Below are 22,743 nucleotides of genomic sequence, written 5' to 3' on the forward strand. Positions count from 1 at the left end.
CTTCCTGCGCCAAAAGGTCTCCGCCTCCGGATCTGCGTTAAGACCTTGTATTGTTAGGACTGCAGCCGGCCTAACAGTCGCCCTGGATGGGTACCCATAGTCTCATGTCCCCCGATAAGGCGCAATCAGGGATACCCGCACCAGCATGTGACCAATGTCCCCTCAGATAGCGCGCATGTCTTCTGTATCCGAAGCTGCCTGGTGCCTGGCATCCACCGTTCCACACCACTTTGGGGGACCATCGAGGGGCATCTTCAGCGGACCTTCGGCTACTCAACGATCCCGTCGCAACCCGTCCGGGTTGCTGCCATGGATAAAACGCCCAACATTGATGACATTCCAAGGCACCATTTATGCTTCGGAATAAGGTACGTTGTGCAAGGTACCAGAATGGGCCCATCACTGATTGGAATCCAGGAATCAAGACCAAGCCCCAAAGACCAGAGTACAGAGCATTTGTACCTACCTTAGCTACACACAGCTGCTATGAGGCCCTGAGGCTAAGACATCCGCCGTCAGTCCTCCTCGTGCCCCCCAGCACATGCATGCACTGAAGGTCGGATCCGTCTGCAGATGACACCTGTGGGCTTCCAATAAAACTTGAGCGGGGGCATGGCGGGAGCTACCTTGTCAACTTGTCTTCCTTACCGACCATAGCTGGTATGCTCGGTTGGTTACCTGCGTTACCTTACCTTCCCTTCATGGAAACGGCCTATTCCCAAGCTGCTCAAAGACCGACAAACCTCAAAACCTCATTGCTCTCGCCCCGTCCTCGCCCTCTTCTTTGCTTTGCGCTGGCACAAGGCACCCCGTGCACCCATCTACGGCACTGACATCATTTTGTTAGAGATGCGAATAGAAACATAACTGCCATCTTGGGCCATCTTACGAGCCATTATCCCTGTTCTCCCACTCCATTTATGGCATAAATCTGTCCCGCGTGCCACAACCAGGGATCTCTTTCCTCTGATATCGGGTTTCAAGATCGCTTCCACTACTTAATGCCGCCTTGACAACATCAGATCAGGTACGTTTGCTTGTCAGCCCCAAGTCAGCGCCTGATAATCCCTTCTTTTTCATCTTCAGCATCTCGGACTGACCAAGAAAATGGCTTCCAGCATCGTCGAAACCATGGCGTCCACCGGGCCCTCCAAATCCCCAGCGGCTCGTCCAAACACGATACGGGCGCCTTCCTTTACTCGCCAGAGCGAAGACAGCGATCCTCTCCGAGTCCCGAAACGAGCTCAAACATTCCAGAATGGCACTGCGGCCGACCCGTTGACGACGACGACAACGGCGCCGAACGTCGCCAGCAGGGTCCAGCAGAAGCCAGCAGACGAGTCCGAGGGTCCTGATGCTTTCGAGACTGCCGGAAGACCGTCAACGGACAACGATGATGGATTCGACGGCCGAGGCTCTGTGGACTTGGGTGAGCTTCCAATTGAGCTAGTCAGTCTGACTGACAGGTATGGCGCACCATCCCATTCGGCTTCACGTCATGTACTGATCGCGTACAGCTTCGTCGAGACTCTCAGCTCGAAAAGTCACCCCGCGCCTTTGACCATCGACAATGTTTCTGCATTATTCCAGAGTTTCTACGAAACCGCATCCACCCACGTCAACACACACATCTCTAGCCTGATTACACGGCATAATCGGGATGCGTCGCCTGCGCCGTCCGCGTCATCCAAGGTCTCCACAGCTAGCAGGCTTCGAGCCAAGGCGGCTTCCCTCGGAAGCAAGGATAAACCCAAAAATCTCCCCAAACCGGAGCCAGAGCAGCAGATGATCACCGCCGAAGAACTCGCTAACAAGAAGAAGGCGCGGAAAGCAATCGAAGCCAAGCGTGGCATCATCGAGGAGGCAGTGGAGCGCAGACTGTGCGAAGGTATTTACGACAAGATCTACCGCCACAAGAGTACCCAGGACGAAGCGCAGGATTCAAAGCTGCGATCAAAGACCGCGGCACTCGCGCTGGTCGGCATTGGACCGGCCGACCTGGGAATCGATCTTGGCGACGATGCATCTCAGACGCCCGAAGCCGCTGCGGAAAAGGTCGAAGAGATTAAGAAATCGCTTGAGCAGGCCAGAAGGGACTTGATTCTCATGAATGAGAAGCGATACCCGCTTGGTAAGGTGCACCACCTGAAAGCAGCACACAAAGATATTGTCGAGACTCTGGCGCAATTCCACCCGTCTGCTTCTGCAGATGAGATTATGCCTATGCTCATCTTCACGCTCATCACGCTTCCTCCTGAACATCTCAACGTTATTAGCGACCTGCACTTTATTCAGCACTTTAGATGGGAGCCGAAATTGACGGGCGAGGCTGCATACTGCTTGACGAACCTGGAAGCAGCCATCAGCTTCTTGGAGACGGTCGATCTGTCTACACTGAGGGCCGATGAGTTGCCCCAGGGTCCTGCCAGAGGTATGAGCCAGCCGGGTACTCCGCGGGCTGAGACATTCCCTCCGGCGTTCCCGCCTGGACTGACGGTAACGGCGGATCCGTCGGTGGACACCGATTCTGGCAATGCCACGCCAGCGAGACCGCCTGCGTCGCCCTCCGCATCAGCCGGGCTGCGTGCTGCGGTTCAAGCTCGGAATAGAAGACTGAGCGAGCTTGTCAACACGCCTGCCCAGGCCATTGGTGCCGCAAGTGACGCCGTGCTCAACACAGCTGATCAGCATATAAAGACCATCTCGACGAGTTTGGGCGATAGCTACAAGTTTCTGGTCGGCAAGTTGCGCGAGACACAGGGAACTCCCACCGAATCAGGCCAGGGGCTCGTCGTGCCTAAGACGCTCGATGATGCTCGAAAGCTGATGAGCACCCCACCTCCCGAGGAGGAAGGGTCTGTCAGCGGTGCCAGCTCGGTTCATGGCACAGAGGAGGCCGAATCTACTCGCCGACCCCCGGTCCGCGAGGACAAGGTGCTAAACCTCATTGGTGGACGCAAGGTCAGTCGAGACCATAGCGCAGATAGTTCGCGAAGCGTCAACAGCTCGAGGAAGGTGCTCTTTGCCAAAGAAGGGGAGAAGGATCTGCCGACACCTTCTCCTGGAAACGCAACCAACCCTCTTGACTCAGTGAGGAACTTTGGCAATTCGTTCTCCAGGTTCTCTGGTATGAGCATGATCAGAGGTTTGAGCCGGACCGCATCCACGCCCATTGTGGCGAAAGAAGCACCCAAGGACGTGGCCAAGGATGGCCCGGCTACCAAGGTAGCTGACGGCGGCGACCTGGCAAGCGTATGTACTCTAATCACAAACATGAACACCGTGTAACACTGACCGTCGTAGGCATTCCCGGATATTGCAGCTGCGTTGCCGCCCAAACAGATACCAAAGATCACCCCGCCGAACAAGCGCTTCATGGAGATGCAGAACCCCGGCGACCTCAAGATTGGCGAGGTTCTCGAATTGCTGCGCGACTACCGACGGCTGGCTACTACACTCAAGGACATGGGAGCCTTTGAGGGGTCCAAGTGAGGAAACGAGGGGGGAGGTGGTTTAGAAGAAACGTGAAGAGATAAGATACGGCCTAGACAAAGCTTGCTGCACTCATTTGTAGGATTCCTGTGGGATATGGATAAGCATACTGGACAATGGCGTTTTGATTTTTTATACTACTGTTTTCTGCAAACAAAAGTCTGGCAAGCCATTCTGGGCGAGGATGGCTCTTCCCGAACTTGAGGTCCGTACCAAGCAGGGAGAGGGATGGCAACATCCGGACTTGGAGGGTGTTCGAGAGAAGGCCGAATACACACAAAGAGGTACAAATATACACACACTACACAATGGAAAAGATATTCTCCACGTGGGACCGTCTGCGCGAAGTTCCTCCAAGAGTGAAGTTGGCGAGAGGGTGAAACGAGCGTATCCCATCAAACTACTAGATGTCGTCAATACATAGATACCACACTTTCAGAAGGGGTGATGAGTAACTTATATCTGTCCGACCCTACTGCCCCTCTATCCGCCTATGAATAATTCAAAATAGAGCACAAGGGCGGAGATGTTACGTACGAAGGCACCCATCACATTACGACGAAAGCATGGTGGGTGCTACTCGGATGGGAGTCACGAATTCAAGCAAACCTGCCTGCCAAGCGCAACGACGCCCTCGACCTGGCCTGCGAGCGAAGAAAAAAAACTTAAGCGCGAAGTCATGGCCGGCTCTAACAACATGTTGGAGACCGTCGGCGATTTCACGCATTATATATATACTAAGGTAGGTCAGCATGCCAAGATAAAGATAGACCTCATCATGGCCGCGCGGTTTATCATATACAGACGGGCATGAGAACGAAAACATCCATGCTGAATAGTCGTTGAAGATTTGTTTTTATTTGTCTCTGCTGTGCCTGGCGTTGCCTGCCTGCCTGCCTGCCTGCTTACTTGATGGGGTGCCGTTATATTTAAAAGAGGAATAAAAGGAAATTTGCCTGGTTGGGTTGTGTTTTTGAGAGAAGAGAAAAAAGCCTGCCACCTATTGACCGCCACCCCCTCTTATTGATCCGACCATTGCCCGTGGAGGTTTTTGCTCGTGTGTTGGTTGTTTTCTTTTTTTTACTGTTTTACTTTCCTGCAAAATCTTCCCCCTTTTCCCACCCGTGATTCTCTTTTCCTTGGTTTACTTGAATTTTACTTCTTTTTATATGTACTGCCCTCTCGTCCCCTCAGTGGTTCCCATTCATCTTGGACTCCTTGGGCGGCAGCATACTAGCCCGGTTCGTGCGCTCCTGCAAGACGCCGCTGGGCACGCCCGTGGCGCCCTGCTTCTCGTCACTGATGAGCTTGTCCATGAATGCAATGTAGTCGTACTGCGGCATGCCCCTATCCTCGGACGTATCGGGCCCGTTGTGCGGCGGGATAATCTCAATGAGCTTGTCAATGACCTCGTCCGGCACGAGGGAGTGGCGGAGGTCCATCTCGGTAACGTAGGGCTTCCCGTCGGCGACCTCGCGGAAGGACTGGAAGACCTGCTCGGCCGTGTTCTGGTCCTCGGTGACGTCGACCATAAAGCGGATAAACTGCTCAAACGTGACGTGGTCGCGGCCGTGCGACGTGTCCATGAAGTAGTCGTGCATCTCGTCCTCGGAGAAGACGAGGCCCAGGGAGGCGAGGGCGGCGCTGAACTCGAGCTCCTGGAGCGAGTTGGTGTCGTCGCGGTCAAAGTGGCGGAAGACGGACTCAAACTCCTCGAGCTGGATGGGCGTGAGGTTGGTCATGTTGCGGGCGACCATTTGGTTGTCGAGGAAGGCGAGCTTCTTCTGCACCGACGACTTGACGAGGCTGTGCTCGTAGACGAGCTCGTCGTAGGTGTAGATTGTGAAGTCGTTCTCTTCGATATTGGCCTCCTGGCACTTGGCGTCCACGGCGGCGATGGTGTCGAGGTACTTGTCCAGCGGCGGCAGGTTGTCGCTGAGCTTGCGGACATGGTGGAGTTGGTCCTCGACGTCGCCGTCCAAGCCTGAGATTGCCAGCTGCATCGTGTTCAACGCCATAGCGAAGTCGTTGGCCTTGTCGGCGAACGACTTGCGTAATGCATTTTTGATGCTGCCCAAGGGTTAGTACTGGTATGAGTGAGATCGCATACAGGGGCACTCACTCTCTAATGGTCTCGTTGATCAACTGCGCCCTCTTCATCTCCGTTTGTGACAGGCCGGCCCAGTCCTTCTCCATCGTCTCGAGGGACAACTCTGGTGGAGGGTCATACGGCCGCAGTCTGTATGTGCCCAGTTTCGTCTTGATGTTGCCCAACAGAGTGGCGAGCTCGCTCTTTTCAGCAACCCAGTCTCTCTTCTTCCCTCGCTTGTACGCCGCAAACTCGTTCGCCTGGGCCTTTGCGTCGGCGTATGTGCCTTCGAATGTGGCCTGCTGCCACTTTTCAATCTGCTCCTTGATCTGCCTCAGAAGCTCCCTCATCCGCCTTTCGTACGCGCTCTGCATGTCCCATGCACCGGCCATGTTATTTACAAACTTTTCTACGCGGCGTCCTGCATTTTCCACCTTTTCCATTTGAGAAAAGGCGTGGAACCAGTAGGCGATGTATGTCATCAGCGACCTCTCATCAGGCTTGGCAACGTCGCACACATCCTCGACATCCAATAACTTAGGAATGCCAATCTCCTTGTGCGCAATGTCGAAGGCCATCTGCATGTTGCCGCGGCGATCCGACTTGTCTAGTGCGTCGTAGTCGATCAGGTCTGGTCTGTGGATATCCAACAGGGCACAAAAGGCGAGTCCGTCGTTCCAGCTGCCGCTGAAGTCGCGGACGTCCACCTCGTCGTAGCAGGCCGTCTTTCTTTGACACCACAGCAACAGTCCCTCTTTGGCCGTCATGCCCTCTTCGTTGATGTCGCTAATGGTGAAGCGCAGAATCAGCGTCCATATCAGGCCAAGAATGATCTTTCTGTTTCCGTCGACGACATCCTCGGCACCAATGTTGGTCATTTGGATACCGCGGCCCTTGATGAAATCGAGCGCCGTGTTTGCATTTTCGAATCGTTGTACGCGGAGTTTTGGCTTGGAGGCATAGCGTCCGAGGGTATCATTGGATAGACATTCTAGCAAGTGGATGAGGAGGACCTGTTGTTGGGCAAGAAGAAATCTGTTAGCCAAGCGAACCCCGCAAACCAATGGGGGAAAATAGGGGTTCAACTTACACCGTCGCTCAAATCAGTCACGAGATCTTTTACTTCGAGCGAGCGAGCCTCCAATTTGGTGTTCATCCTATTATTATTAAAAGAAACGCAAAAGTCAGTTCATGATCGTTGTAGCACCCAGCAGATAAACTGCCAGGTTGGGGGCGGGGGTGGGAGTGGTTGTCGATGTTCCGCTCCCCCTCCCGCAAAGAGTTTAAAGGGGTCCGTCGTACCATTTTGTAAAGGTCTTTTGCTGGACCGTGATCCATTTCTGCTGTTCCGCAAACGCCATCCTCGTCAGGCCTTGATCATGCGGCGGCTCAACGGCGGCGAGGGCGGATGCGGGCGAGGAGCCGGTGGCGGAACGAAATCGGTTCTTCTTGGCTACGCTGCTCTTGCGTGTGAGGGCGAGGTTGCTGCTCCCCGATCTCTGGAGGCGGGCGGCCTGTAGCTCGGTCTTGTCTCGTCTGCTTCTCGGGCTGGGGGAGCAAGTGGTATTGGTGCTGGCTCCGCTGTCTGTACGGACTCGTGAGGAGGCGGTAGAAGAGGCGGGGGATGATGTTATTTCGGACGTGGTCGAGAAGGCAGACGACAACGGGCGGTCGGCGGTGGTCGGGGTGGTAGGGGTCGTGGATGCGGGTGAAGATGTGGACGCCTGGCTGCCGGCCGAGTGGTGGTCGTGGTGTAAACAAAAGTCGGGGAATTCCTCGTTGCACCCTACGTTGCCGGGCAGACTGGCGCCCGATAGTGGGCGCGCCCCCTGAGGGCGGTCGGCGGTGGACGTCATTTCGGACAATTCTAGTGGCTCGCTAAGTCGGTTGGCAGCGCTCGTCCGCTGCAGGCGCCGGGATTCGATAGCAAGTTTGGCTTATCGATAACCACTGAACTGCCGAGAATGGTATTCGAGATCGTCGTTAATTTAAATCGACTTGCTCTTTTGGTTTGTAAGTCCAAGTCAGGTACAACGAATCTGGACATGGACTCATGGACTCATACCTAGAATCGAAGAAACAAAACAACCGACGATGCTTCAGACTGGACAGTTGAAGAAGAGGGACAAGCACTGCGTATTTCAACCAGATAGGGGGAGCCCTTCGTTGTTTAATACCATCCCGTCCACCCACACACCACACGCGCACACACATACCTATACACGCCATCAGACAAAGAGCACCTCTTTCTTAACCCTCGCCTCAACTCAAGCAAGGTACCTTGGTTGAACAAAAAAGGGCCCAAGACAAGTACAGACGAAAGACGTCGCGCGGCCACTCACACACTCACACACACCCCCAGGACATTCAGGAGAGATGCGAGGTCTCCCCCAGGCGCGCCATCGCCTCTGAAACAGGAGCCTGTCTCCCGCCGTCCCCTCTCCACTTCCCAACGATCAGGATCGCTCCCCTTTCGTTGATCCCGCCGCTAAATAAATGAACCCTTCGACGAGTCGTCAGTCGAGTCTGTCTATCCTCCAGGGCTCGCAAGCACCGTGGGGACCATTGGCTTCGAAAGTTATCGCCCCCGGCCGCAAAGGGGTCCCCGCACACCCAACCCTCGTCCCACTCACTGTCGAAGCCACTCATGCATGCAATCATGCTTGGAGCTGATCGGCAGGGATCCCCAAGGATGCCATTGTGGCCGTGAATACCCAAATAGGGCATGCGAGCAATGTCCTGTTCCCTCCATCGTCGCGGATAAGTCAGTTTGCAAGAGAAAAGGGGAGGCTCTGTGGTCGTATCTTATGCTATTCGCCTGGATCCTCAACTAACCATCCCGGGCCTACCGCCTGTTCAGGTCGTCTGCCCTTCTGGGGTTCTTTGGAACATTCTTGCCCTCAGCCACTCCCGAATGGGAGGGACGGAAGACCGTTGCAAACTGAATTCCTCTGACAAGTTTGCCCAACCCCGCCGCGCGTGTCACTCAGTGCACATCACCCGTCAAACCATACCTACCCCGAGCCAAGGCCGTCGCAGGCTCACGGTCACTTGTGAGTGGATGAGCGTTGAGAGGAGTGCATGAATGAGAGCCCGGTAACTCTAACGAGGATCGCGTCAAGAACATTGGACGGAGATGAGCCAGGACGGTGCAAGCCCAGATCTCTTCAAGTATTTCAGTTTCACTACCACGCTGCCTGGTACTAAAAGGGACTGAATTTCGATTGAAGTTTAGCCGCCCTGCCTGCCTGCCCAATGTCTCGTGGACCTTGACCCCTCGCAGACCAGATGCAAGACAGGAGAGTTCCCAAATCTGATCAAGTGGTCCCTTTTGGTGTGCGTCCCGGCCATGGCTCACATTGCGACACCTTCCCGGCCCTAGCCGAGACAACAGCTCGAGATGAAGAATGATGAGGCCAGGTTTTGTCCCAAGCTTGGGAGGAATTTGCAAACTGGCTGGGAACTAAGACCAGAGGACATGCCTTCATGACCTAGCGTAAAGCAATTCCTACTGAATGAGCGGGTTTCCAAGGAACGACAATGTGTTCTCTCAGATACCCGGCCTTCAGGTTGTCTAGTATTCCAGACAAAGACTCAGGATTAGGAAAAACTGCTTCGAAGTACGCCGTCATTATGTGAGTGTGAGACATGCAACCCGTACTCTCGGAACTCGACGTGCAAGAGCAAATGCTGGCCAGCGTCATCTTGCGAGGATTGTCCTTGTTACCTGGTGCTACTGTGTCTCGACAGTTGCTATGGAGACGTTGCCAGATGGCAGCTCAGTTTGTGTATCGCACCGACACGATCTCGATGAGTTGACTACGTTTTGTTGCTGATGAGCATAAGTGTCAATCGGCCGTGGGGATTGATGACAGTCTGTTTGCAGACATCCTCAATGTTGTCGGCGTCATTGAGATGGCATGGACTAAGTATCCACGCATCCATGGGGTGAGGTGGGTATCGCAGCTGCTGTGATGACTAAGCACGGACAGTCTCAGTGAGTGTGAGATGAGATGAGATGAGAATACATTTGGTCTCAAACGTTTATGATCGGGAAGGTCTACTTCTTATTCATTTAACATGACGTTCTCATTTGCGAGGCTTCTGATACCGATTCTCTCATAAAAGCAGTCGTTTTCTGGCAATTCGAGCGAGAAAAATAAGGTAAGTAAGTTATGAGGGTAAAGTGGTGACCAGCACGTTCGGCAGGAATGCAAAGTTTGCCGACGGTGAAAAATCAATCTTGCCGAATGACAGTATCGGGCCTGCTTCCCCGTGGAGAGACGGGAAGGTGCTGCAGCTACAGGCGGCTCAGCAGCACTCGTCACGCAATTGGGTTGCTAATTCCGCCGAAGCCACTGGCCTTTCAGAGGAATTTCCACAGGGGTTTAAGTTGATTTAAAGCCGAAATCGGGGTTTTATCATCCAATTGTCGCTGCTCGGATTTTTTTCTAACCTGGAAATCATCAGTTCGCCGGAACTTCTGACGAAAAAAAAAAAAAAAATTCAAGAAAGACCAAAGTCTCACACATCCTAGCACGGCTGGTCTCTTGTCCTCCTCTCCTTTCCTTGCGTCCAAAACTCCCCACCCACACAGAGTCACACAATGGCCTCTAGATCAAGAATCCAGCCGCTGCTCCGGACAGCGGCACGGAGGCAATCCCTCCTGCCCGCCGGTGGGCGGCGCGTTTTTGCGGCAATCCTCGGCCCCGGCCGGCGCCGTTGCCACCACCCGTTGCATCGCGACGACGGCCGTGAGGCTGTCCGACGGCGGCGGTCTCAAGGAAATCAAGCTCACCTCGGCCGCCTACCCGGACATCAAGCGCGACACCCGCTTCGCCGCGGTGACGGACGCCCACGTCGCCTACTTCAAGGACCTCCTCGGCCCCTCCGGCGTGGTCGACGGCGACGACCTGGCCGCCTTCAACGAGGACTGGCTGCGCAAGTACCGCGGCGAGTCGCGCCTCGTCGTCAAGCCCGCCTCCACGGAGGAGGTGAGCAAGATCCTGGCCTACTGCAACGAGCAGAAGCTCGCCGTCGTGCCCCAGGGCGGCAACACGGGTCTCGTCGGCGGCTCCGTGCCCGTCTTTGACGAGATCGTCATCAACATGAGCCGCATGAACAAGATCCGCTCCTTTGACGACGTCAGCGGTACCCTCGTCGTCGACGCCGGCGTCATCCTCGAGACCGCCGACTCCTACCTCGCCGAGAGGGGCTACATCTTCCCCCTCGACTTGGGAGCCAAGGGCTCCTGCCACGTCGGCGGCAACGTCGCCACCAACGCCGGAGGGCTACGCCTGCTCCGCTACGGCAGCCTGCACGGCAACGTCCTCGGGCTCGAGGCCGTGCTGCCGGACGGCACCGTCGTCGACGATCTGTGCACGCTGCGCAAGAACAACACGGGCTACGACCTCAAGCAGCTGTTCATCGGCGGCGAGGGCACCATTGGCATCATCACAAAAGTCAGCATCATCTGCCCGCAACGCTCCAAGGCCGTCAACGTCGCCTTCTTCGGCCTCGAGTCGTACGAAAAGGCCCAGCAGGCCTTCAAAGCCGCAAAGGGACAGCTCGGCGAGATTCTCTCGGCCTTTGAGCTCATGGACGGCCGCAGCCAGGACCTCGTCCACGCCGTGCGCGGGAACAAGCGGCCCCTCGAGGGTGACACCCACCCGTTCTACTGCCTCGTCGAAACGTCCGGCTCCAACGGCGACCACGACTACGAGAAGCTCGAGGGGTTCCTGGAGCACGTAATGTCCAACGACATCGTCTCGGACGGCGTGCTCGCGCAGGACGAGACGCAGAGCAAGGCGCTCTGGGGCTGGCGCGAGGGCATCCCAGAGTGCCTGGGCCACTGGGGCGGCACCTACAAGTACGACGTGTCGATCCCCCTCAAGGACCTCTACCTGCTCGTCGAGGACACGAAAGCCAAGATGGAGGAGGCCGGGCTCGTGGGCGACACGGACGAGTTCCCGGCCATCGGCGTCGTCGGGTACGGCCACATGGGCGACTCGAACCTACACCTCAACGTCGCGGTCCGGCGGTACGACAAGCGCATCGAAAAGGTCCTCGAGCCGTTCGTCTACGAGTGGATCCAGGCGCGCAACGGCAGCATCAGCGCCGAGCACGGCCTGGGCGTGGCCAAGAAGAACTTCATCGGTTACAGCCGCAACGAGACCATGGTCGGCCTCATGAAGCAGATTAAGAATCTCTATGACCCGGTAAGTCTTACCCTTGGGTTCTGTCCTGTCTGTTGCCTTACGGCTGCCTGCTCCTTCTTCTCTCTCTCTTCCCCCGCTTGCTTTCCTCTTCCCATCTAGTCATCAAAAATCTCACTCTTACCTCTCCCCCCCTGTCTGCTTCTCTCTCACACCGACAACAACGTTGCGTCACTTTTCTCTCTTACGTCCCCCATGCAACCTCCCCCACCCCACACCGTGACCGGCCCCCGGGGAACAGGGTTACTCCATCTCATACTATATACGCAACAGAATCCCCCATATCACCGGGTTTCTCCCGTTTGCCTGGCGCCTGGAAGGAATGCTGACGTTGAACCAATTAGAACGGCATCATGAACCCCTACAAGTACATCTAAAGGAAGCGCCAAGATTTACGATACCCCCCCATCTCTGGACGGAGTTATAGGAAAGAGACAGCGAGGAGGCAACAGCGGCAGTAAAATCTTGAACATAGCCTAGGATAGCCGGACTCAAGTCCGCCGTCCCCCCCCGCGTAAGATCGGGTTTGTGTGCAAAGTGGGTTGGAAAGGCACACACCTAGGCTTTGGTCACTTTTTTTTCCGTGTGTGTGTGTGTGTGAGTGAGTGAGTGTGCGTGTGTGTGTGACTGACCTAGGCAATCACACTGCCCACATCATCCCACTCATCTACACCCACACAACCTCGTTTTCCCTCGTCTTTGCTCTTCCACCCTCCGTCTCATTCATACGAGCAACCGAGTTTTTCTTGCTTTGTAATAATCAAAGCGAGAGCTCTTTTTCTGTGTTGTCGTAAAAAAAAAACGTGACGACAAGTTGTAAAACCCTCCAACCAGATTCGTTGTGTAGGGAAAGACATGCTTCCCAATCCGGACATATCTTGAGATCTGTCCTGGAATGTCTCACCTAGTGGGCGGTGCGGAGAGAGGACAGCATTTTTTCTCTGTTTAAACTAGTTAGGATATCATCACATCATTGTACTTTATAATACCAAAAAGAAAACCGGGAGTTCTCACATCAAAGGTAGCCGATGTGAGCCAATGCCAATTCCCTTTGGAGAGGAGGGGGGTCCGGTGTGTACAGTGTCTCGTGGTAGGCCTCCCTCTGCTCCGATCCCTCTCAATATCTCGCCAAGAGGGACCCGATACCTCATCTCAGATCGGATGTTTTGAACGAAAGAGGAGCCGGTAGCCAGCAGATATTGTGTGAAGGGGTAATCAGGATCTGTCAGTTGTAGGAACAGCCTACCCTGGGCCTTTTCAGCCGCAATACCCAGGACCTTTCCCTCGGCCAGCAGTTCTCGTCACTTTATAGGTTGGGATTCTCGCAGGTTCCGAGCTCCGGTCCGGTTTTTCCAAGTCAGCCCCCGCAGCCTTGGATACCGGTGACTCGATCTCACGGTTCCAAGTCATCTATCATGGGGTGGGTTCCAGGTCCTTAGACTGCTAGACTGCTAGACTGCTAGACTGCTAGACTGCTAGACTGCTAGACTGCCAGACGTGCAGCGCCCAGTAATAACCATTAGGCTGGGAAAATCCACCAAGAACAAGGTAGAAAAGAAAACGAAACGAATGGGGTGATATGCGGTACCAGGTTCGTGAAATCATCAAGAAAACGAATCGATTGGCTGAGGTACGTCCCAGCCCACCGATCCTGGAAAGGTAGGTGTCGAGGTGCAACCCTCCAATGACATGGCGTCGTCACCGACTCCCGGTCCGGTGGTCGCGGTGGTTGATCGTCAGAGGGTTCCGTCTCTGGGTCTCTGGGTCTCTGGGGTCTCTGGGGTGGTGGTTCGCTTGAGTCCTCAATTTGCTTGGTAAGTGACTCCCAATTGTATATCGGTAATGTAATCCGCAGACAGTAGTGCAATATGTACCCCTGCTCGACTACCTTAACCTGGTGTATGTCTCTCGGCGGCCCCCTGGACCGACCGGGCTTTCCGTGCGCCGTTTGGCTGACGGTGAGTGGTGACAGGTGCTGGCGGCCCTTGGGGCACCGACAATCTCACCCCCTACTGAAGGCTGCTGTTCGCTGTGCTGCGCTCTCATTTGTTGCTTTACTTTGACGAGGCACTTGGGGAACGGCCGCACCGACGTCAGCCTCGGCACCAACCAATCATACCGTCCAGAGCATCCCGTCCTGCAGTCTGCTCCGCCAGCCGAGGGTGGGGCTCTCTTTCGAGCAAGTCGCAAGTCGCAAGTCGCACCTCCGAGCCCAACCCCTGTCTATTCGGTCTGCTACGGCATGCAGCCCTACGGGGCCTTGCCTGGAACGTGCACTCATCCGCGCGGGGGACAATGCTCTCATCTACCCGTAGGTAGTCTCATCGGACTGAGACGGAGGGATCAGAGACGGTTGACATCAATCTTGTTTACACTTTTGATTAGCACCGATCAATGGTCTCTCTCTCCGTCACTCTGCCTGTCTCTGCGTGTACTTACTCCCCTGGTGCGGTGTCCTTGTCATTGACAGTCATTGACAGGGTGCAACGATCTCTTCTGAATGGCCGAGGCATCTCGGAGCATCTCACACATACGAATGCACACAATCGGTGCTAAATCACGCTCACTTTCCTCTTCTAGCCTGTCTCGCCCACTGATTTGCGTTCGTGGCCTTGTCTTCCAAGGTTTGGGTTTTGCAAAAAGGAATGTCCAAGATATCGGTTAGATTCCACTCCTCGTGTAAGGGGAAACGAGCAAAGATGGCCTCATCACCTTTGCTTCCACCCCAATTTACCCTTTGACCATAGGTCACTGGGAACTTCGCATCGCATCTCGGCTGCAACTCGCCCGGCGCAATCTACCCGCACCATGCCTGAGACCACGACAAGAACGGGCATCGCATTCGTTGATCGTCTCGGGGCCGCCTGACTGCATACCGCAGCCGCAGTCGTCTTATTCGTCCTGGGGCGAACCAAACCATGTGTGATTCCCGCGCCCTTGGTCCCGTCTCATACGTTGTCGCGGTCCACCTTCGGTAGTAAGGCTGCATCACACCATCAACTGGCTCCCGCGAGGGGGGCTTGTGTGAAGCCAAGTGTATGGCCTACCATGGGTCCCACAGCCTCTCCGGCAGTGGCCAACGTAAGAAGCTCACTGATCCGCGCCCTCTTCTCAGTCTTGGGGGCCGTTTGATGCCTGCTTCCCCCCTTGCGGCTCCCCAATGTGATATATATCGACCGTCCAGTACTTGTTCTCCCCTGTCCGTCCTGACGAGAGAATATCGTCGGTTATGGCCATTCTTTTTTCTCAATAACCTCTCTCTCATCAAAACGTCCGAGTTATCAAAATGGTTGGAGTCCGCGGCAAGTACAAGGGATGCGAGACATGCAGGGCTCGAAGAGTCAAGGTAAGCACTCTAAAGGCGTTTCGACAGCAAACAAAAAAAACGCGTCCCGCGGGCTGACATGTCAACGGTTAGTGCGATAACGAACGGCCACACTGCCGCAAATGTATCGATAGCGGCCGCGAGTGTGCTGGCTACGAACGAGAAATGGTCTTCATCACCGCAACCATAGACGACGCCGGCCGCTGCTCATCACATCCGCCTCGCCAAGTCCAGCCGTCTTCTTCGAGGAGTTCTAGGAGAAGTCAAACCGTGGAAGACGAGGTTCCTCGCTTGCTACCGACAGAACCGTTGATGCCGGCGTGGGATGATTTGGTCTCCGTATCCGACAACGGTGTCGTGTACTCGATACAGATCGCGGCGTTGCACACCAAGTTCCAGAACATCCTCAGGGGACCCGAAGGGCAAAGCCAAGTAAAGTTCCGGATGGCCCTTCCGCCATACTCACCAGTTGATATGGAAACATGGGATAATGGCGGCAATATGGACCTGAATGCGCAGAACATGGTCAGTCTGCTGCCATCGGGGAACGATAACGGAGCCCCAGAAGGTCTTTGCGTCTTTTTGTTCGAGGTCGGATACCAGCTGGTCGTTGTGGAAGAGCATGTGCTGACTATCCTCATAGCAAAATCCATCCTTTTTGGTGACCAACGGCATGACTCCCTGGAGTGTCCCCCAAGAGCATATGGACGTCGTCAAGAAGCTTGGCCCGGAACAGTTTCGTCAATTTCCAGCCCATCACTATTTCGTCAGGGTGTATAGGTGTAATGCTGTAAGATACGCGTCGTTGACCCCGCAGATGGACCAAAAGGCTGACCAGGTGGTAAGATCATACTCGCTCTCTTACACCGAAAGACGACGTTTCTTTCCTCGTTCGATTGGTGCACTACACCGTGGGAACGGCACCCCAAGACGTTTCTCGACAGGCTCTTTGACATCATCGCCGGGTTGCCTGGCATCTTCTCTCGCGTCGACCGAACGGTACCCTTTGCTGCAACCTTGCAGCGTCGGTTAAAGGCACAGGAACTACTCGAGAGCTGCTTGGAGATCGAACGGAGGCTGGAGGAGTGGGAGTCATACGCTCGCGCACCTACTGCCGAGCACCCGTATGCGTACTGGATAGAAGAGCCGGATGACCCAGATGCGCAGCAGCTACCCTTTGCAGACAACTTTGCCTTCAAGGACGGTGTGTCGTCCGTCATGTTCTTGTATCACTGGATGACACTGCTGCTCCTTCACCGCTGCATCGAGTGCCTGCACCACACCGTCTTCCAGCCTGTCATCGAGGACTTTCCCAACATGTTTCCGGATCTGCCTCCAAATCTCCAGATCAACCTGGCCAGGTACCAACAGCGGCGGGAGTTTGCGTCAAGAATCTGCAGGGCGCTTGACTTTGCGTTGTCGACGACAGTTCAGCCGGACATGCTGCTTGCACCACTAGCCGTGGCCATGGAGTTCTACCGCGAGATCAATGCGTCCTCAAGAGATGGCGAGCTCGAGATCATGTGGTGCGAGAACTTCAGGTTGCGTTTGACCTCCAAAGGGCACGATATTGCCAACGTTCTGCAGAGCAGATCGTGGGTCGACATTGCCAGGTTTTGAGCCAGCTGGCTACTCGCTCAGTCTGCCTGGCGATTGGAAAGGAGAGTAAAAATTTCGGCGAAAACATGGTGGAAGTTATGGATTGACGCAGACGCATTGCATTTCTGAGAGAATCAAAGTCGAGAGCGCTGGATAGTTGACGTACGCTCTCAGGTATTGGGTGTATCCATATCCGGCCATGTATTGTTAATGTTAATGATAAAAAAAAAACAAAAGGTGTATTATAGAAATCGATCTTCAGTGGAATTTAGAGCTATCAAAAGAATATTATAACCCTTCTAATTTGTGGTTCGTGAATGAGTAAAACGTTGCGGACGGAAGCTTATAATTCAGCGGGTGCTCATTTACAACGTGAACGTTAATTAGTGCTTAATTTCATGGACGGATAAGCGCACAGACCTCCAAGCTTGAGTGACCATTACCCGGACTTTCCCCGGCCGTGCAGGAGCTCCTGGAGCTTTTCAGCCTTTCCCATGCCAGCAGGCGCCGAAGCTTCGTCAGACCTGCAGCCTACCTCTCTCAACCTTACCTTACCTCACTACTCCATCCACCCTCTACCGACCGCACCTCTTCAATCACGACGATTGTCCCACAACATCCAAGCAAATCGTCAATCCATATACCACCACACACATCTCCGACAATCCGTCCCTCAATCAGTCAGTCACCATGGCTTCAGGATACGACAGAGCGTTGTCCGGTAAGGGCCCCCTCCTTGTTGCCCCCCAGCTCCACTGTACCAAGCTAACATACGCCTGCAAACAGTCTTCAGGTTCGTCACGGTTGCCCCTGCCCCGGAAACAATTAATGACTCCCAACTAACACCGTCAGTCCTGATGGACACGTTTTCCAGGTCGAGTATGCTGGCGAAGCTGTCAAGAGAGGTAATGCCGCTTGCCCGCCGCAATCAAGGGCGGAACCAGCTAACCATTGGCATAGGAACGTGTGCGGTCGGCGTCAAGGGTACAGATGTCGTCGTCCTCGGATGCGAAAAGCGATCAGCCATGAAGCTGCAAGATACCCGAATTACCCCCTCCAAGATTCAGCTCCTCGACACCCACGTCTGCCTGGCATTCGCCGGCTTGAACGCCGATGCTCGTATCCTCGTCGACAAGGCGCGGTTAGAGGCACAGTCCCACAGACTGACCGTCGAAGACCCCGCCTCCATCGAGTACATGACCAAGTACGTTGCTGGTGTCCAGCAACGGTACACACAGAGTGGTGGTGTCCGGCCCTTTGGCATCAGCACCTTGATTGTCGGCTTCGACAGCGGCAGCAAGGTCCCCCGCCTCTACCAGACCGAGCCTTCTGGCATCTTCTCCGCATGGTACGAGCAACGATTCCATACAATGCGATGCGGTGCATCTGCTAACACCTTGCAGGAAAGCCAACGCCATCGGCCGTTCCAGCAAGACCGTTCGCGAGTTCCTCGAGCGCAACTACAAGGAGGATATGGACAGAGAGGCTACCATCCGACTCGCCATCAAGTCTCTTCTTGAGGTTGTCCAGACCGGAGCCAAGAACATTGAGATCGCGCTGATGGCACCGGGCAAGACGATCGAGATGCTGCCCGTGGAGGAGATTGAGAACCACGTCAAGAGTATCGAGCAAGAGAAGCAAGAGGAGGCGGCCAAGAAGAAGACTGGACGCACACCCGGCACCGGAAGCGCGGCGATCCTCACGAGAGGCTCGGGTTCGGGTGACGGTGATGAGTAAGGGAATGACTAGGCGTTGCGGTTCGCGGATAGACGACACTCATGAGGGTATCTGACCAAATACCAATGTATTACCACCTTTAGACCGTGGAAAATCTACAAAAACGGTGTCCATAAAATCGCTTGCTGCCACACTGATGCTCTTTAAACCAGCTAACCTCCCCCAGTTTAGCCCAGCTTGTCCGCATCGTCGGTTGGGTCAAATATTGAGCGTCCGGCAATTTGACGGACACGCTCGTCCTTGATCATACGGCTGTCCTTGCGGGCGTCCTCGCCCTCGACGGAGATGGCTGCCTTGGGTGTCTTTGCCTCAATGACGAAGTGGTTGTCGCAGTGCGGGCAGTATTCGTCAGCGTCTTCGAATTCCTGGGCGTCTTTGCGGAAGCACTTTTTGCACTTCTTGCAAGCAAAGACCATTTCGATGCTCTGGAGCAGGGGGTGCTTTTCCTGCTCATGGTGACACTCGGCGCAGTCGAACCATTTTTTGCCTGGGAGGCCATCACATTAGTCGGACGTAGCTTGGGCTGGGGTACAGAGGGGGTTCGGCGCACAGCAGGGTGACCTGATTGCGACTTGCGCGTTGAGGATGTGTTTGCTGTGGTGATATATTAGCTGTCGGTCAGGGGTTGTGGGTTCTCGCGTGGCTCACCACATGGTAGGTTAAATTTCGCGGTAAAAAGCAATGGATTCCGTTGTGGCGGCAGGTGCGCAAGCTAAAGTTAGATAGACGTAGGGCACGCGGTCAACTGGTCAAATCGAACGTGTCGCCGCTGTGAGTCGGCAAGTCGAGGCAATGGGGAGAATCTTCTATCACAGATTTGGCGTTGCTGATAAATTTGGCGGGGTCTGTATTTGTCGCCCAAGTCTTCCCTCCCGGTACCTACCCTACACCTTGCACCCCGCGAAGTCGCTCTGTAGTGGTCTCCACCTAAGGTGCCGGCCAGTGACAAAAGGTGCCAACCCCTGTAGGCCGTACCCTTTGCCTGCGAAACCTTGGGTACCTCTTTAACGCCGACGCCTAGAGTTGCTTACCTTTCCCCGATGCGTGCCCTGCAGGCTACATCATCCATCCATCCATTTCTTAGGTTTTCTGACTTCACAACCATCCATCTCCTATCTCTCCTCCAACAGCCCGCAATCCTGTCACGATGCCACCGAAGAGGAAGGCTCAAGGGGTCGCCACCGGCAGCTTCAAGGCAGGAAAGGGCTCTGTAGCTTCAACACCTGGAGGCGCCACTCCCAGGAGTATCGCCAGCGATAATGAATCGGTAGCGGATCCCGTGAGCGAGTCGGAAGACGAGAATCTCGAGAAGAACGTCGACAAGTTCTCCGTCGAGGCGTACCTGGACAGGCCCAAGACAAATGGCCACGAATCCATGACCGGACTCTTCAAGAAGAAGCGCGACTTCTCCTTCCTCCAGCTGAAACCCGATTATCAGAATCGACCGCTCTGGATCGACCCTGCCAAAGGCCGTATTTTCCTCGAAAGCTTCAACCCGCTGGCCGAGCAAGCACAGGACTTCCTCATCACCATTGCCGAGCCAATCTCCCGACCGTCCTTTGTCCACGAATATGCGCTCACGACACACAGCTTGTACGCTGCGGTCTCTGTGGGCTTGTCGCCCCAGGATATCATCAACACTCTCGATCGGTTCCTGAAGATGCCTTTACCCGACAGTATCCGCAAATTCATCGAGGGCTGCACGCAGAGTTTCGGCAAGGTCAAGCTGGTGCTTAAGAATACGAAATACTTTGTCGAAAGTACGGATCCGGTCATCTTACAGAAGCTATTGAAAGACTCTGTCATCGGGCCTTTGCGAGTACACGGCACGGAGGAGATCACCACAATAGCAGCTCCGAAACAGGGACCCCTGGTCATTCCAGGTACTGCCAACGCGGCTGGTGTGCGACAGGCAGAAGAACAAAAGGCCAAGGGACGCGAGGGTGAAGTAAAGGAGGGCGAGGTCTACGCGGCATTGAATGATGACGACGACGACGATCAGGAGATTACGCATGCCTTTGAAATCGGGGACGAGGCAGTCGAGACCGTTCAGAAGAGGTGCCTTGAACTGGAGTACCCGGTGTTGGAGGAGTACGATTTCCGACGAGATGAGGCCAACCCGAACCTGGAAATCGACTTGCGCCCGGGCACCTTGATTCGACCTTACCAAGAAAAGAGTCTGAGTAAGATGTTTGGTAACGGACGAGCCAAGAGCGGTCTCATCGTCCTTCCTTGCGGTGCTGGAAAAACGCTCGTCGGTATCACGGCAGCTTGCACCGTCAAGAAGGGCGTCATCGTCCTCTGCACCAGTTCCATGTCTGTCGTGCAATGGCGAAACGAATTCCTCAAGTGGTCCAACATCAAGCCAGAGGATATCGAAGCATTCACGTCAGACAACAAGGGCAGAATCTTCCCGGGTAACACCGGTATCATTGTGACCACATACTCCATGGTAACGCAAACCAGGGAGCGTTCCCACGAGGCCAAGAAGATGATGGACTTTTTGCAGACGCGAGAATGGGGTCTGATGCTTCTGGACGAGGTTCACGTTGTCCCCGCCAATATCTTCAGAAAGGTTACCTCGTCCATCAAGACGCATTCGAAGCTTGGCTTGACCGCCACATTGCTTCGTGAAGATGACAAGATTTCAGATCTGAACTTCTTGATTGGCCCTAAGTTATACGAGGCGAACTGGATGGAACTCAGTGAACAAGGCCACATCGCCAAGGTTCAGTGCGCTGAGGTCTGGTGCCCCATGACTACGGAATTCTACGATGAGTACCTGAAAGCGTCGGCCAGAAAACGAGCGCTGCTGTACATTATGAACCCGAGAAAGTTCCAGGCCGCTCAGTACCTCATCAACTACCACGAATCTCGCGGCGACAAGATCATTGTCTTTTCGGACAACGTCTACGCTTTGAAGACATATGCTGAAAAGCTGGAGAAGGCCTACATTTTCGGCGGCACGGGACAGGCAGAGCGCATGAACATTCTGCAAAACTTCCAGCACAACCCTCAAGTCAATACGCTATTCTTGTCCAAGATTGGTGACACGTCTCTCGATCTTCCCGAGGCTACCTGTCTCATTCAGATCTCGTCACACTACGGTTCTCGTCGTCAGGAAGCGCAGCGACTCGGCCGGATCCTGCGAGCCAAGAGGAGAAACGACGAGGGTTTCAACGCCTTCTTCTATTCCCTGGTGTCGAAGGATACCCAGGAGATGTACTACTCCTCCAAGAGACAAGCGTTCCTGGTCGATCAGGGATACGCCTTCAAGGTCATTACGCAGCTCGCCAACATTGAGAAGACGCCGGGCCTCGCCTACGCCGCGGCGAGCGAGAGACGAGAGCTCTTGCAAAAAGTCCTCATCGAGAACGAGGCCGGCGGCGAAGACGAGGTCATTGACGACCTGTTCCACAGCGGCACGATGGGTCGCGCGCCGGCCAGGGGCAGGAAGAAGGCCGCCGCGAGGAGGACGGCTGGTCTATTGGGCGACCTGTCGGGTGGACAGGACATGGCCTACATGGAGCAAAACAAGAGAGTCAAGCTTAAGAAGGCAAAGGGAGAGAGCAGTGCCTTCTTCAAGAAGATTCAGAGGGAGAAGGCCAAGCGATAGATTGCAATCATGAACGGGTTTACGGCGTCTGTGGATGGGGAATTTGGGAAAGGCAAATGGCGAATTTGAAGCCGCTTCGTTGTATTATAGACACACACACACACACACACACACACACAAACACGTCGTGGAGGCGTAAGACTGGATGCAGTGGGAAAGATCACCTAGATCTGCACTTGATACAATATTATTCGATAACAAGTACACTGCCCAAGAGTTGTGCCTATTTTATGTACATCTCGTGAGTAGTGTCTCTAGTAGTACGCAGACAAATATTCAGCAGGCGATAACTGTCGATGTCATCGGGCGACAATCTGGTTTCCACTCTCATCTGTTCTTTCTAGCAGTCAAGGGAACCTCGCCCAGAAGCTTGAGATGGTCAATACCCCTAATTCTGAGTTTGCAAGTCTATCTGGCTGCAGTCGGTCCAATTTCACAAGTGACCCCTCTTCCTCTTCTTCTTTGGTTTTCTCATTTTTCCCTCTCTTTTCCTTTTTCTTTTTGCCTGTTCACGTTTTACTAAAGGTTGATGATGGGTAAATGGCAAACAAGAACGTAAATGCAGCATTAGTTGTGACGGTCGAAAACGGTTCGTAAAACGAGATTGGACTTTGGAGTCCATGGGTGCATAGCTATTTTTGGTGAGCGTCATGTCCGGGGTATATTTATG

At 54.5% G+C, this 22,743-nt stretch overlaps 7 protein-coding genes across 7 annotated transcripts; 5 read left to right on the forward strand and 2 right to left on the reverse strand.

The window, feature by feature from the left end:
- Positions 1 to 1,131: 1,131 nt before the first annotated feature.
- N0V96_007749 (uncharacterized protein) lies at positions 1,132 to 3,492 on the forward strand (the record flags this gene model as incomplete). The annotated part of the gene is made up of 3 exons (XM_053199205.2): positions 1,132 to 1,466; positions 1,518 to 3,252; positions 3,304 to 3,492. The coding sequence occupies 3 exons, from the start codon at positions 1,132 to 1,134 to the stop codon at positions 3,490 to 3,492; spliced, it is 2,259 nt and encodes a 752-aa protein (XP_053043354.2).
- A 1,190-nt stretch (positions 3,493 to 4,682) lies between these two features.
- On the reverse strand, positions 4,683 to 7,437 carry ain1 (alpha-actinin; the record flags this gene model as incomplete). The annotated part of the gene is made up of 4 exons (XM_053199204.1): positions 4,683 to 5,562; positions 5,615 to 6,594; positions 6,672 to 6,738; positions 6,884 to 7,437. The coding sequence occupies 4 exons, from the start codon at positions 7,435 to 7,437 to the stop codon at positions 4,683 to 4,685; spliced, it is 2,481 nt and encodes an 826-aa protein (XP_053043353.1).
- A 2,118-nt stretch (positions 7,438 to 9,555) lies between these two features.
- Positions 9,556 to 12,173, forward strand: DLD2 (D-lactate ferricytochrome c oxidoreductase; the record flags this gene model as incomplete). The annotated part of the gene is made up of 3 exons (XM_053199203.2): positions 9,556 to 9,578; positions 10,179 to 11,799; positions 12,141 to 12,173. The coding sequence occupies 3 exons, from the start codon at positions 9,556 to 9,558 to the stop codon at positions 12,171 to 12,173; spliced, it is 1,677 nt and encodes a 558-aa protein (XP_053043352.2).
- A 2,909-nt stretch (positions 12,174 to 15,082) lies between these two features.
- On the forward strand, positions 15,083 to 16,741 carry N0V96_007752 (uncharacterized protein; the record flags this gene model as incomplete). The annotated part of the gene is given in 4 exon segments (XM_065758123.1): positions 15,083 to 15,142; positions 15,215 to 15,745; positions 15,765 to 15,856; positions 16,066 to 16,741. The coding sequence occupies 4 exon segments, from the start codon at positions 15,083 to 15,085 to the stop codon at positions 16,739 to 16,741; spliced, it is 1,359 nt and encodes a 452-aa protein (XP_065613265.1).
- A 669-nt stretch (positions 16,742 to 17,410) lies between these two features.
- Positions 17,411 to 18,457, forward strand: PRE6 (Proteasome subunit alpha type-4; the record flags this gene model as incomplete). The annotated part of the gene is made up of 3 exons (XM_053199201.1): positions 17,411 to 17,441; positions 17,681 to 18,068; positions 18,124 to 18,457. 3 exons carry the CDS (start codon positions 17,411 to 17,413, stop codon positions 18,455 to 18,457), a joined length of 753 nt encoding a protein of 250 aa, XP_053043350.1.
- A 167-nt stretch (positions 18,458 to 18,624) lies between these two features.
- On the reverse strand, positions 18,625 to 19,110 carry N0V96_007754 (uncharacterized protein; the record flags this gene model as incomplete). Its single annotated transcript, XM_065758124.1, has 3 exons — positions 18,625 to 18,944; positions 19,008 to 19,051; positions 19,106 to 19,110. The coding sequence occupies 3 exons, from the start codon at positions 19,108 to 19,110 to the stop codon at positions 18,625 to 18,627; spliced, it is 369 nt and encodes a 122-aa protein (XP_065613266.1).
- Positions 19,111 to 19,604: 494 nt separating this feature from the next.
- Positions 19,605 to 22,073, forward strand: SSL2 (DNA repair helicase RAD25; the record flags this gene model as incomplete). The annotated part of the gene is made up of 1 exon (XM_053199199.1): positions 19,605 to 22,073. One exon carries the CDS (start codon positions 19,605 to 19,607, stop codon positions 22,071 to 22,073), a length of 2,469 nt encoding a protein of 822 aa, XP_053043348.1.
- Between the last annotated feature and the right edge of the window lie 670 nt (positions 22,074 to 22,743).

Source organism: Colletotrichum fioriniae (genome assembly GCF_027942845.1).
Source record: "Colletotrichum fioriniae strain IMI 355084 chromosome Unknown scaffold_9, whole genome shotgun sequence".
NCBI classification, from domain to species: domain Eukaryota; kingdom Fungi; phylum Ascomycota; class Sordariomycetes; order Glomerellales; family Glomerellaceae; genus Colletotrichum; species Colletotrichum fioriniae.